The following is a 13512-nucleotide window of genomic DNA, read 5'->3' as shown; positions in this document are numbered from 1 at the left end:
GATGCGTGGCAGGTGTCCGGAGCCCTCGCGTCGGGGGAGGGGTGCGTTAGAAGGTCCGCCTAGTGGGAAGTCCCAGTTCTTCCCTTCTACAGGAATCGTCCCCTGGAGCATCTCCTCTGCTTGTGACGCTCTGGTCCAGCTGTGTAGGGGACTTGCCCCACGCAGTTCCCTGTGACACTAGCCGAGGGCCCTCGACTTCAACTCAGTGCTGACGCTGCTTATGGGGACACAGTGTCAGATCCTGCCGGGGAAGGGCTCCGTCTTAGTGCTCAGCACCCCCTTCGGCCAACAAATCAGGAGTTGCTGCAGCTGCCCCCTCAGGTTTGGTTAATTTGCCAGAGTTGCTCACAGAAGTCAAGGAAACACCAGATTATCCAAGGCCGTGGTAAAGGGCACAGGTGAGCAGCCGTACAACGAGAGAGACAGGGGAGTCCCAAGCACAGGCCGTCCGTCCTCGTGGAATTGGGGCACATCCCCCGGCCGTGTGTTCCCCAACCTGGGAACTGAACACTATCCTTTTGGGATTTCACAGTGGCTTCCCAATGGAAGTGTGATTGGTCATTATCTCCATTTCCCGTTCCTCTTCCCTCTCGGGAGGATGGGCCCGAGCTGAAGTTGCCATGTTTCTGATCATACTTGGTCTTTCTGGTGAGAAGGGAGCCTCCCAGGGGCCCACCTAGAGCCTGGTCATCAGAACAGAAGGCTCTCCTAATGTCACCACGTAGGGATTTCTTTCTTTTTTTCTTTCTTTCTTTTTTTAATTTTGTTTTTTTATTTTTTTTTATTATTATTTTTTTATCACGTCGGAATTTCTAAGAGCTTCAGGAATTCTGGTACCAAGACTCGGGGCAGAGACCGATCTGCATTCTCCATTGCCTCACAGATGGTGAGGAGAGCTGAGCCTCCACATCCAGGTTGTCACACAGGACCATGCTGTCGGCCGTAAAGACCCATGTTGCGGGAGGACCTCAGAGGGCGCCCCACCGTCCACTCTTGGATTGGCGCCCCAGCCCTTGGGGAGCTGTGCACTTGGAGACTGGTGTGCAGACTCTGACCACCCGGCGTGAGTGCCACAAGGCCCAACCCAGACCTGGGGTCGCACCACTTGCCAAAAGTGACCACATGATGTCACGGAGCGTGATACAAACGGGGCAACATTTGGTTTGTGCTCTGGATTGCAAGAAATGGCCACGAAGTCTCTCTCAGCCTCAAGAGGAGGGGTCTGTTTCCCCATCTCTTTGCTTTGGGTCAGCCCGTGAGTAACGTGATCTGAGCAGAACCCTGAGAGGAGCATGGGCTGTAGGGCTGTCTGAGCTCCCCAAGGAACACACCTGAGCCAGCCTGCCTGGGCACGAGGCTGTGGAGGCGAGGTGGGCGCCCAGCCAACAGTCCCAGCCCCTGGCGGGCAGTGTGTCCACCACCAAACCTGGGGACGAGGCCATCCCAGACTGCTGGCTGCCAGCCAGCTGCCTGCTGCTGTAGCAGTGGGAGGGCAGAGGAATGGCCGTGGACCCCAGACTTATGCCCCAAACAGACAGTTGTTGCTTTAAGGCTCTAGGGTCTACGTACTTTATTACAGAGCAATGGATAACTGATAATGCCCTTTATACTAGACCCATCCTCTGAGCAAGGGAAGTTACAGACAGGAAGCAAGGCCCTCACAGATTACAGGATTTGCCCGAGGACACAGAGCTAATGCACTGCAAAGACAGGAGAAGAACTCAGGGCTGTCCGATCCACAGCTCTTCCACTGGAGACATGGGCACATGGGGAGGGGGAGCCTCCTGAGTTTGCATTCCAAGAAATTTCTACTCCTCGCCCTCTGTGCTCCCAAAGGCAAGGTATTGGGAGAAAGAGAACCCAGACTAGACTGGCGCCCTCCCTCCTGTAGCCACCTTGCCTCCTCAGTGCCCTCATTTCTCGCCTCTTCCAGGCACTTCTCTCCAGCACAGGGGGGCTCTGTCCCTTTTCATGTCACTGTCTGTATGGAAATAGGCAAGAACAGAGGGAAGGATATGAAGATGAGTGTCTCCTTGGCATTGCCCAAGGTACCAGGAAAATACTGAACAAGACTGAGTCTCTTACAAACTCTGAACCCCAGTCCAGCCCCATATGGGACATGACCAAAAGCTTTTACGGCACAGGAATCCATCTAAGCACGTGCCTTAGGGACGCTCCTCAAAGCCCTTGGAGGCACAGAGCCCATTAGACAGTCCGGTCCCCAGCTTCCCAGCAGCCTCAGGGGCACCAGACTGATCCACAGTCTGTGAGAGCCATCCTGTCTCTGGCAAATGTGCCTTCTTTGCCTTAAAGTGAAACCCGCTTTGGCCTGTCCACCTACCCATAGGCCATGTTGACCGCTCAGATCTCATTAAGCACAACGACTGAGACACACAAAATAGGGCCTTGGGTTCAGGGGCCAAGAATATGAAATCAGGACCCATGAAGTCCCCATGAGGATTTCAGCCGGTCCTCTTGCATTCTGCTGGCCAAGCACGATCATGTGACCCGTAATGGCTAGAAAGTACAGAGAACAGATCAGCTCCTACAGAGGCAAACATTCGTTCTCCTGGACCACCCTCCAGACAAGTCTGGTGGTGAGAGTTGGGGCCCTGTTAGGAAGCTCGCCCCACACAGCTGCACCCCTTCCCACCTCCCACCCTGGCCATGTCTCAGGGAGACTAGACCACACCCCAAGCCGCCCATTCTAAGCGCCTTTTGGATTATTTGAAGAAGGAGGTTTATGAAGTTGGGGAAACACCCTTTCCACCTGGCCACGAGTCAGCTGAACAAAGCTCTTCTCTCTTCATTTCCCCAAGCTGCTGACGGGAATGGAGCCCTGAAAATTTTAATTAGCCATAAAATCAGACTTACTCATGTTTTCTAATGCTTGCAAATTCCGAAGTGTGGACACAACAGGTCCATATTCTCGCAAATCACTAAAAGAATTTCTCAAAGCGGCTTCCGTGGGAGCAACAGTTACCTAGCAGGCTCTGTGCTGTGCTCAGAACCCCTGGGCCTGTGCAAAGCCCGGGCCGCCAGGCCTGCTGCCCGCCCTGGGCTTGTGTCCCACCCGAGTCAGGTTTTATGTCTGCTGCCATGTTGTAAGCCCAGTGTGGTGCTCCTGTTCACCTCTGGCTTCCGGTGATGACACCAGAGCCTGCACACCTATCTGTCGGGCTGTCGTGTTACCGGAAAAGCTGGCCAAAGGTGTTCGGTGCTGTGGTGGGCTCTGAGTCCCGAACACAGAGGGGTTCGAGCTGAGGAGGCAGCAGAATTCACAAGAACCTCTCCTGGAAGCACCCAGATGACTCAAGAATGAAGAGACGGAAGGAAACCTTCAGGCTCCATCTCCCCATATATAAAACTGGCCCGACAGATGCCCCATGTTCTGTGCTTGTCTGCACACTCAGGCATGTGTGCCAAAGTTCAAAGACCTGTGTCCACGGTCCGGAGTGACCTTACTACTCGATCTTGGAGCTGGGGACTGGCTGAGACCTGCCGAGGGGGTGGGCAAGCAACAAGACCCTGTTTCACCCAGGGGCGAATGCTTCCTCATCTCTACTACTCAGCACTTGGCAAAGAGCAGCATACATGCTTCCATGGGCACTTCCCAGTGGGATCCATCTCTATGGAATGAGGTAGGTGGTCCCCTGCCACTCACAGCCACATTCAGAAGCCCCCGTCTCCAAATACCTAGAGTTGAGTGGATGGAACGGGAGATGGAGACGGATGGGAAGAGAGGCCAATCTGTGCTGGAAACCTCTGGAGGACCCGCCACACGGCTGGAGAGAAAGCCACAGCATGAAGCTTGGCATGTGTGCACACGTTCCACATGTACATGTACACGCAGACGTACCACAGGCACAGTCTCCGCCTACCAGACCCCTCCCAGCAAGGTTATCATCCATGATCGCGGCGAAAGGAAGGAAGGGAGGCGGGATTCTTAGCAATTACGTGTTGTGAAAATACTGGGTTTGCAGAACCCAAGAGGCAGATGCTCCCAGTGTCTGTGGAAGGAGGCCAAGTTCACAAGTGACTAGAAATAGCCAAGGTAGGAACCTCGTCTTGAATAAAGCTAGACCATGTGGGAGGTGAGCCAGGAGAGAGAGAACTGCTCCCTCCCTTCCTATCAGAGCAGCTGTTTGTGAGAGGGGAAAGGGGGCCCAGGCCCCAGAAGGTGGGAAAGTTGCTCCTGGTAGCCAAGGGACCATTTGCACTTCAAAGACACAGAATTTAGATAGAAAAACCCAAAACAGGGAAAGCAGCTGATTCAGCAGAAGACAGTCAACTAATACTGAATATTGCCTGTGGCCCCTTCTTGGAGAATGGTGACTCTGCAGGCCTCCCTTATCAGAAGTGATGGCAGGGGGACAGGAAGAAGGGACCGGGAACCACCCTCACTCACCGGCAGTCCCGAAGGCTGACCCCTTCCCACTTCTCAGCATAAATCCAAGCCCCAAGCACGGGCAACCACCAGAGCAGGCCTCCACTCACTGCTTCTCAGGCATGGTGTGGGAAGGAGATAAGAGGTCTTCCTTGTTGCAAACACAAGGGGTGTTAGGCCACAATTACCGAAGTAACTGACCAATGACACTGAATGAACCTGCTTGTGTTCCCTCTCTTGCTGTGTTTCTCTGTCAAATAAAATCTGTGTAAAAAAAAAAAAAAAAAGTATTTCATGGAAAGAGAGCACAAGCAGTGGGAGAGGGAAATGCAGGTTCCCCGCTGAGCAGGGAACCTGATGTGGAACTCGATCCCAGGACCCTGGGATCATGACTTGAACTGAAGGCAGGCACTTCAACGACTGAGACCCCCAGATGTCCCTACTGCACATCTTTCAAGAAAGTTTTCTGCTTTGCAAAAAATAGTTTGTTTATTTTTTTAAGATTTATTTATTTGGCAGAAAACCTGTTGTGGGGGGGCAGAGAGAGAGCAAGAGAAGCAGACTCCCCATTGAGCACAGGGCCCAACTTGGGGCCATCCCACAACCCTGAGATCATGACCCAAGGCAAAACCAAGAGTCAGATGCTTAATTGACTGAGCCCCCCAGGTGCCCGAGCAAACTTTTTTATTTTTTAATTGCTGCTTTCTGGGGCGCCAGGGCGGCTCAGTGGGTTAAAGCCTCTGCCTTCCGCTCAGATCATGATCTCAGGTCCATGGGATCGAGCCCTGCATCGGGCTCTCTGCTCCGCATGGAGCCTGCTTCCTCCTCTCTCTGCCTCCCTGTCTACCTGTGATCTCTGTCAAACAAATAGAATCTTTTTTTAAAAATTGCTGCTTTCTACTCTTTTTTTTTTTTTCAAAGATTTATTTGAGAGAGAGGAAGAGAACATGAGCAAGGGGGAGGGGCAGAGGGAACACTAGACTCCCCGCTGAGCAGGGAGCCCAACTTGGGGCTCTCAGGACCCCAGGATCATTACCTGAACTGATGGCAGATGCTTCACTGATGGAGCCCCCCATGCGCCCTATACTCTGTTCTTTGTCCACAATGACTCATGGACATCTTTAGCGACGGAGCTGTCCCCCCCCCTTAAATCCCCCTCTATCATTTCATGGTGTTCTACGGCAAGGCCTTGGGTGAGGCGGCCAGCGGGGTTGCCACGCAGATGAACCCTCCCCCATGGGTCTCCCTTACGCGTTTGAGGATGCAGACTTGTCTTTATGGCCTTAGGATAAAACTCCACTTAGCAAAATTGCTGGGTCAAGGCCACACATACACAATTATTTGCTTTTAATTTGGGGGCCACATAGGGTCCTCAGTGAAAATTCAGCCGTGCTCCATCCCAGGCCCAGGGGCTTCGCTGCTGAGCCCTTTCCTCCCTTAGGAAATCTTGGGAGTCCAGGATACAGAATCTTAAAACTATGTTTATTCGACAGTTTCAAGGGTCAAGATTGGAAAAAATCCTTTTTTATTGCTTTACTGAGGAAATTCTGTACAAAAACTGGCCTTGCTTTCTTCCCTCGTTTCATCCTGAGTGCACAGCCCTAAGGAGTGTAGTGAGCGCCCCTAAACTTTGTGGCACATTCTGCTCGGCGCTGGCTACCGGCAGTTTTCCCCAGAGGGTTACATGGTGCACCCCCAGAAAGGTCTGTCCATGTCCTGACCTGGAATCTGTGAATGTGACCAGCCTTATTTGGGAATAGGGTCTTTGCAGATGTAGTTAGTCAAGGAACTTGAGATGAGCCGGTCCTGGGTTACCCAAAGACGGGCATCTGTTCATCCACAGCTCTACCCCTATCAGAACACTGTCCAGCATATAGAAATGATCCATAAACACGTGTGCAATTGAATTTTTTTTAAAGAATCTGTCCTTTAATTTTACCCTAATAAGAGAAATGGAAGCTAGGTCACTCTTCCCCCAACAGAGATTCAAAAGTTTAATCCCAGGCTGAGCGCTTAGGAAAACAGATACCCTTTAACATTACCAGTGGGAGGGACCCCTGGGTGGCTCAGTTGGTTAAGCAGCTGCCTTCGGCTCAGGTCATGATCCCAGCGTCCTGGGATCGAGTCCCACATCGGGCTCTCTGCTCAGCAGGGAGCCTGCTTCTGCTTCTGCCTGTGCCTGCCATTCTGTCTGCCTGTGCTCGCTCTCTCTCTCCCTCTCTCTCTCTGATAAATAAATAAAATCTTAAAAAAAAAAAAAAAAAAACATTACCAGTGGGATCCGGCCTGCGTGAGGGTGGTTGTGATAATACTTGTCCAAATACTGAGTATGGACCCTTCAACCCAGCAAGTCTGCTTCCTAGAATTTATACTGAGCACATATAAAAGTGTAAGTGTTGGGGCGCCTGGGTGGCTCAGTCGTTAGGTGTCTGTCTTCGGCTCAGGTCATGATCCCAGGGTCCTGGGACCAAGCCCCACGTCCCACTGTCCCACTCCCTGCTCCTCCCTCTCCTGCTCCCCCTGCTTGTGTTCCCTCTCTCTGTGTGTCTCTTTCTGTCAAATAAATAAACTGTTAAAAAAAAAAAAGGCATAAAGTATTTGCTGCACTCCCACAGTGTCTGGGGAACTCGGACAGCAGGTAAGCCAACTACGTCTGCACCATCTTGGAGCCTATCCTACGTACAAGGTCATTCAGTCAAGACTGGGAACAACCTACTTGTCCACCAGGTGGGGAGATTACGGTGCCCCCACAAAGGGATATGCACTGTACAAAAAGGTGCAAACCCTCTTTACACTGATAGAACAAAGCAGAACACAGGACGGGGGGCGGTGTACAAGACTCTCTCTGCGAAAAGGAGGTGTGTATGTAACAGGCATCCAGGGTTTCTGGAAGGACTAGCACAAGATCAGTCACAGCGACTGTCTCTGGGGTCAGTGTGTTCTGGAAGATTTCTCTGTTCATGCCTTTTTGTACCTCAGAACATCAAACCAGTCAAATGAGTCAACACCAATTTGCACAGTTATTTCTACATTTTTACAAAGCTTAGGCCCCACACAGGCCTCTGAGTCTCGTCCCAACATCAAGATTGGTTGTCAGCTGTGATGTAAAACGTCCTTTACTTCAGGCTGAGAGAAAGACCTGCTACATAGGATCACACAGCAGCCAGTGTCAGGGTAAGACATTTGCAAAGTCTTCGGCTCATGTTGAACCATCCTGCATTACCTGTTCAACCACAAATCAATTCTTGCTTTGTAAATACCTCGAATGTCTCCGGTAGGAAGCAAACAGTGTCTTCAAGGGTGTGCCCTCTACTCCCTGTTCTGTGCCACACAGAACAGTCCTGTCTGCCGTTCTCTTCACTTCCCATAAGCTCCTAGGTTTCCCTCTTGCTATCTGGGCTGAGTTCTGGAACTCTGATGTCCCCTTCTGTGCCCTGGGTTTCCTCCTCCTGCTCTGCCTCTGTTCAGGCTCAGCTATGTTTAGCCACTGTATCTTGAAGGAATGCCCAGTCCCAGGGCCCTTGCTTGGAGCTGTCCTGTGCTCCCTTTCAGAGATCAAGCACAGCCTGGCTCTATCTGGCATCCCTTGGGATTCGTGGCCTTTATCATTATCCCAAAATAAACCTCACGTACAAAACCATGGCCTCTTGAGTTTCAGCTTTTCCTCCTGGACCCCTGAGCCCTGACCGGCTGCAAGGACCCTGACAAAGAGGGCATTCAGGGGCCTCTGAATCGTGGCAAGAGGGGCCTGCTGGCTCACTGCCCTCAGTGTGCATGGGTCCCTCGAGAGAAACCGACCTGCTTTTTCATCTGAAGTGGAATGAGTAAGGGCGGGGGGCGGTGCAGAGAAAACTCTGCATTCCATCACCACAAGTGAAGCCGTTCTACTTGTGCTTAAGGGAGTAGATGGGCCTCTGATCTCAAATTGTCTTTGTTCTTATATTCAACTGGCCAAGTACATGACTTGCTCTGAACTTTTTCTGCAAGAACTCAGAGCACTCTTATGACGTCATCCTGGCCTGCGGACCCTGTATTGCTCTCCTGGAATAATGTAACTGTAGTCTGCAGTTCACCTGGGAATCCAGCTCATGTTTTTGACCCCCGGGAGCATACAATTAGGACCCTCTAGCTTCTGTGTCTGCAAAGATGTTCAGAAGTATTTTTCCTAGAGCTCTCTAATCCACGGCCAACTGCAATTACGAGCCACCCACCCCTCGAATTGCATTTGCCACAGTATGGGCACTATCTACATGAGGTCTCCTCCAAGCATCAAACACAGACCATGGGGAAAAAACAACATAACCAGTGGGGCTCCTGGCTCACATCACGCCCCTGTAGCTCTTCCCCACCTACAGAGACTGTTTCCTTGTGTGCTGTTTCCACTAAGAAGGGGTGGGGAGGGACCTGGGTGGGTTTTCCACTGGCCCTTCCCAGGCAGAAGCATCAAGACCCAGTGGCTCGGGGCGGTGGCTCAGTGGGTTAAGCCGCTGCCTTAGGCTCAGGTCATGATCTCAGGGTCCTGGGATCCAGCCCCACATCGGGCTCTCTGCTCAGCAGGGAGCCTGCTTCCCTCTCTCTCTCTCTCTCTCTCTGCTTGCCTCTCTGTCTCTCTGTCTACTTGTGATCTCTGTCTGTCAAATAAACAAATAAAATTAAAAAAAAAAAAAAAACACCCAGTGGCTCACCAAGTATGTGTGAATAGCCTCTACCGTAAGATGAATATTCAGGGAGCACCTTTGCTAATGTGATTACCTGATGAAGTAATTCTCCAATTCTGAGCCCTGGAGCTTAGTCCATATACATATTTCTACCCTGTCGCCAAGCACAGCAGCCTCCAGTGACTGAAAATGTCCCTTCCGCAGGATTCCAAATCTACTGGAGATGAAATATAAAGAACGTGTTTTTAGGAGTGGGCCACAGGTGATCTCATAACTATAGAAATGACCTTCATCCACAGCTTTCCAAGTTGGGTTAATGATTGACCCCAATCATTTCTACTGTGCTGTTCAGTTGAAACTCTTTAATAGCTGGAAATATGTGCTTTTATTTGCAAGATCCGAGTGGCAAGTTCCAGTTGTGGAAGGACTAACATTTCTTTGATTCTGATGTTCTATGGACAAACGGCCAAGTGTTTTACTTTGGTGTCACTTTCAACTCAAATAAACCCCAGTTCCCATCTTCCCCAGGCACTGCTCTGCTCACAATAAAAAAGGAGGTATGTACTCTCTTCCCTCCATGTGTGGGGCCCAGGTGACTATCAGTTTACCCACATGAGTTCTTTATGATCTCATGAGCTCTCAGGTGGGCTTAAAATACTCACGGGACTTTTCAATCAAAAGTATGGGCTGAGCTTGGTACCCTTGCACAGGAAGGAAATGGTTATCTTGACTTTGACTTGTGACTAACCGGTGGAACTTGTCACTGTACCTAGACTTCCAACTAACCAGCTCAGAAGTCAGTCGCACCTACTTGCTAGAGCCTAGAGCCCTGGGAAAATTGGATCAGGTTTCTCTTCTAGAGGATCCATGCCTCATTTCTGATTCTTGGCTTAAAAGCAGCCGTTAGGCTGTCTATGAGCTTGGGATCCTGTCACTGCTACCACCAGCCTTAGGCCATGTCTGGCTTCTTCCTCTCCATAGAGCCATTTCTATGGCTCATCCGGCACTTTTTTTGAGGATGGGTGAGTAAATGACCTAGGATGATAAAAGATATGGTTTTTATGAACATCTAGTGAGCTGACTGATGCTTTTGCTTCCTCATTTTGGTCATGCCTCATGGGACAAAGCTTCAGATAAGTACTGTGTATTTTTTTTTAATATTTTATTTATTTATTTATTTATTTGACAGACAGAAATCACAAGTAATCAGAGAAGCAGGCAGAGAGAAAGGAGGAAGCAGGCTCCCCACTGAGCAGAGAGCCCGATGCGGGACTCCATCCCAGGACCCTGGGCTCATGACCTGAGGCGAAGGCAGAGGCTTTAATCCACTGAGCCACCCAGGTGCCCCCTATTTTTTTTTGAAGATTTTATTTATTTCTTTGACAGACAAGTAGGCAGAGAGGCAGGCAGAGTGAGAGAGAGGAGGAAACAGGCTCCCCTTTGAGCAGAGAGCCCCATGTGGGGCTCGATCCCAGAACCCTGGGATCATGACCTGAGCGGAAGGCAGAGGCTTTCACCCGCTGAGCCACCCAAGCGCCCCTCTTTCGGTGTTTTGATTGGTTTACTTTCCATGATGTCATTTTGCATAAGCAAAACACTGTAAATCTTATAATTTAAAAGTAAGTTACTTAAGAACAAGAAAAAAAGAAAGAACAAAAACGAAATAAGTAGGGGCGTTTGATTCAGACATGGGTCTCCTGCAGGACAGGGTCCTTTCCCAAGTGTTCACAGCGCGGGGCTCCCTTGCTCACATTTCCCTATAGTAAGTGACCTCTGGAGGTCACCTTGCCAGCCGGCCTCCCACAGAGGCCACTGCAGGTATCCGCTCCTCCCGACCAAAGTCAGATGTGTGTGGGGTGGCGGCGGGAGGGGGCTTCACAGGCCTCTTGGCTCCCTCCCGCGTTCCAGCATCAAATGTGCCTGAGGTCCCGCAGTCACTGCAGTGTCTTCGGCCGGACACCGGCTCGCAAGCCTCGGGAGCGCGCCTCCCTCCGGCCCCGGCTCCGCGCTCCCGCAGCCTCCCCGTAACCTTCCTCTCCCGCCCCGCGCCCCCGCCCCGCGCCGCCCTCCTCGCCGCACTGACCCGCCCCTCGCCCGCTCCGCCCGGCCCCGACCCGCCGCGCGCCCTCGCCGGCCCCCTCCACCCTGCTCGGCGCCCCCAGCGCCCGCCCCCCCCCCCCACGCGCTCGCCGGCCCCGCCCTCACCTGCGGCCGCTCCGCGGGGCGGGGCCGCCGGAGGATGACAAAGCAGCGGCCGGCGGCGCGGGACCCGCCCCCCGCGCTCGGCGGGTGCGTCGGGCGCCCCGGCGCGGCTGTTATGGAAACCGGCCCGGCGCGCGGGAGGCGATAATGGGGCGGCCATGGCCCGGGCCGGCAGCTCCAGCGGCGACGCGGCGGCGGGGCGGCGGGCGGGGGGCGCGGGGCGGCCGGAGCCGTGGGAGCTGTCCCTGGAGGAGGTGCTGAAGGCGTACGAGCAGCCCATCAACGAGGAGCAGGCGTGGGCCGTGTGCTTCCAGGGCTGCCGCGGGCTGCGGGGCGCGCCGGGCGGCGGGCGGCGCATCCGGGACACGGCGGACATCCTCCTGCGCCGGGACGGCTCGGTCAGCGCGCGGCGGGAGCCGGGCGCCGCGGGTGAGGGCCGGCGGGCGCGCGGGGGTGTGGCCGGGCGCGCGGGCCGCGCCGGGGGTGGGGGAGGGGCGGCTGCGACCCTCCTCCGGGCCCTCTGGGTCCCCTGGGTCCCCTGGGTCCGCTGGGTCCGCTGGGTCCTCGTCCTGGCCCTCTGGGTCCTGGCCTCCTCTCCCCCTCCGCCCTCCTCTCCCCACCCTCCCCGCGCCCCGTCTCCTCTCCTTCCTCTCCTTCCCGGTCCTCGGCTTCCGCACCCTCCCTCCGCTGGGCCCGGAGCCCCCAGTCTGCACCCTCCCCGCTTCCTGGGTCCGGCCACCCGTCCACACCCTGGCTCTGCGGGACGTGGAAGTCCCATGCTTCTCCCCGCCCTTCTCTTTCTCACCCGGCCTGGGATACTCCCTCCTTTTCCCGGAACCTTTCCCTGACCATCCATCTCTCAGCCTGCGGGCGGGCTGCGGTCAGCTGGCTCCCTGCAGTTGGGCATGTTTTACTCAGCGGAGAAGGGTTTTCGTTTCTGATGGCTGAGTACTTTCAGTAGACCCAATTCTCCGTCTCCTACCCCCAGTTCCCCCTACCTGGGGCTAGTTCCTTCTGCTTTGGGGGTGTGTAGCCCTCAGTCTTTTGTGATTCATGGTGAGAAGCCCTCAGTCGCTTGTCTTACCGGTGACTGCAGATGGCTTACGCTGGAGAGGAGCAAGGGTCCTTTTTCGTGGGAATGAGGGTGGGAGGCGGGGGCTGTGTCTCCCGTGGAATCCCTGCAAATTCACCAGTTGCCTGGGTTTAATAGTAAGGGAGAATGTGTAAAATTTGGAGGATGGCCTGCTTGATTTTTCTGCTCTTAATTATCAAGAACAAACAATTAATCCCTTGAAAGATACTGAAGTCTGCTCAAAATAGTGAGTTTAAGTGATTTTTATTCTCCTTCTTAGAAAAAAAAAAAAGTGTTTTCTTTCCTGGAGAACTGAAGTGGTAGTCTACAGCATTTGGAGATATTAACCCCAAAGCTGATATCCTGTGGGGAAACACAAAGGCCAGCTCTGTGTGCTGCCAGGGAGCTGGGTTTGCAGAGGTCCTCATGGGCCGGCTTCATGGAGGGCAGGGAAGGAGCAGGACAGAGCTGCACAGAAGCCACAGTGGTGACAGGGCTGGTGCGCTGGGCCCACACAGGGACCAGCACTGTATTTCTCCACAGGGTCCTTCTTAACCCTGTGACCAGCTCCCAGCTCTGCCTGCAACTCTGCTGTGCACTTATTTCATGCAAAAAGCACCAATGTATTTGACACGTGAAAATAATAAGAGTTGGTACTCAAATGGCATTATTTCATTTTATACTCTGTTAAGCTGAGGCTCAGGCTTGCCCAGGAGGAGGATTTGGATTCAGCCTCATAGTCTTGTTTGCTGTGTGCAAGGTCTTCACAGGTGGGGTGGGGAGTGCTTCCTCTGGGGAGCTAGACCCTGCATTTTCACAAGGAGCTTTTCTCCTGAAGCTCTGTTTTCCTCCCTGTGCCCATCCCCATCCTCAGAGATGACCATCTAATCCAAGATCCGGCTCCCTGCACCAGGGGGTGGGATGAGAGTATACCAGTCTGCCGGGTCAGACCCTCTGATTTTGAAGATAGGAAAACTGAGGCGCAGAGTGACAGATGGTTAGAACTAAGGGCCCTTGCGTATCTCTAACTGTGGGAGAGTCAAGCTGTGTTTCTTACTGGTACTCTCCAAGATGCTCCTTGATGGCTCTCCTTCGTGTTGGCGGTCACCAGGTTCTCTCCAGTCCCGAGGACTGGACTCCTACTTCCTCCTCCTACTGCCTGCACACCCACAGCCTGACTGGAAATCCAGGCA

General features: G+C 53.2%; 1 protein-coding gene across 3 annotated transcripts in view; it reads left to right on the top strand.

The window, feature by feature from the left end:
• SPIRE2 (spire type actin nucleation factor 2) overlaps window positions 1–13512 on the top strand; it is a 43698-nt gene that overhangs the window by 869 nt on the left and 29317 nt on the right. The window contains exon 1 of one of the 3 annotated variants that reach the window (XM_044255520.1): window positions 11382–11676. The exons of 1 other annotated variant lie outside the window; for it this stretch is intronic. In XM_044255520.1, the coding sequence (XP_044111455.1) occupies window positions 11406–11676 (271 nt within the window). In that variant the 5' untranslated portion in view covers window positions 11382–11405. Of the gene's footprint in view, window positions 1–11381; window positions 11677–13512 lie in introns of those variants that run through there. One more of the 3 variants, XM_044255518.1, reaches the window with a different exon arrangement.

Source organism: Neovison vison, chromosome 7 (genome assembly GCF_020171115.1).
Source record: "Neovison vison isolate M4711 chromosome 7, ASM_NN_V1, whole genome shotgun sequence".
Lineage (NCBI taxonomy): Eukaryota > Metazoa > Chordata > Mammalia > Carnivora > Mustelidae > Neogale > Neogale vison.
This window is presented reverse-complemented; position numbering and strand designations above follow the sequence as displayed.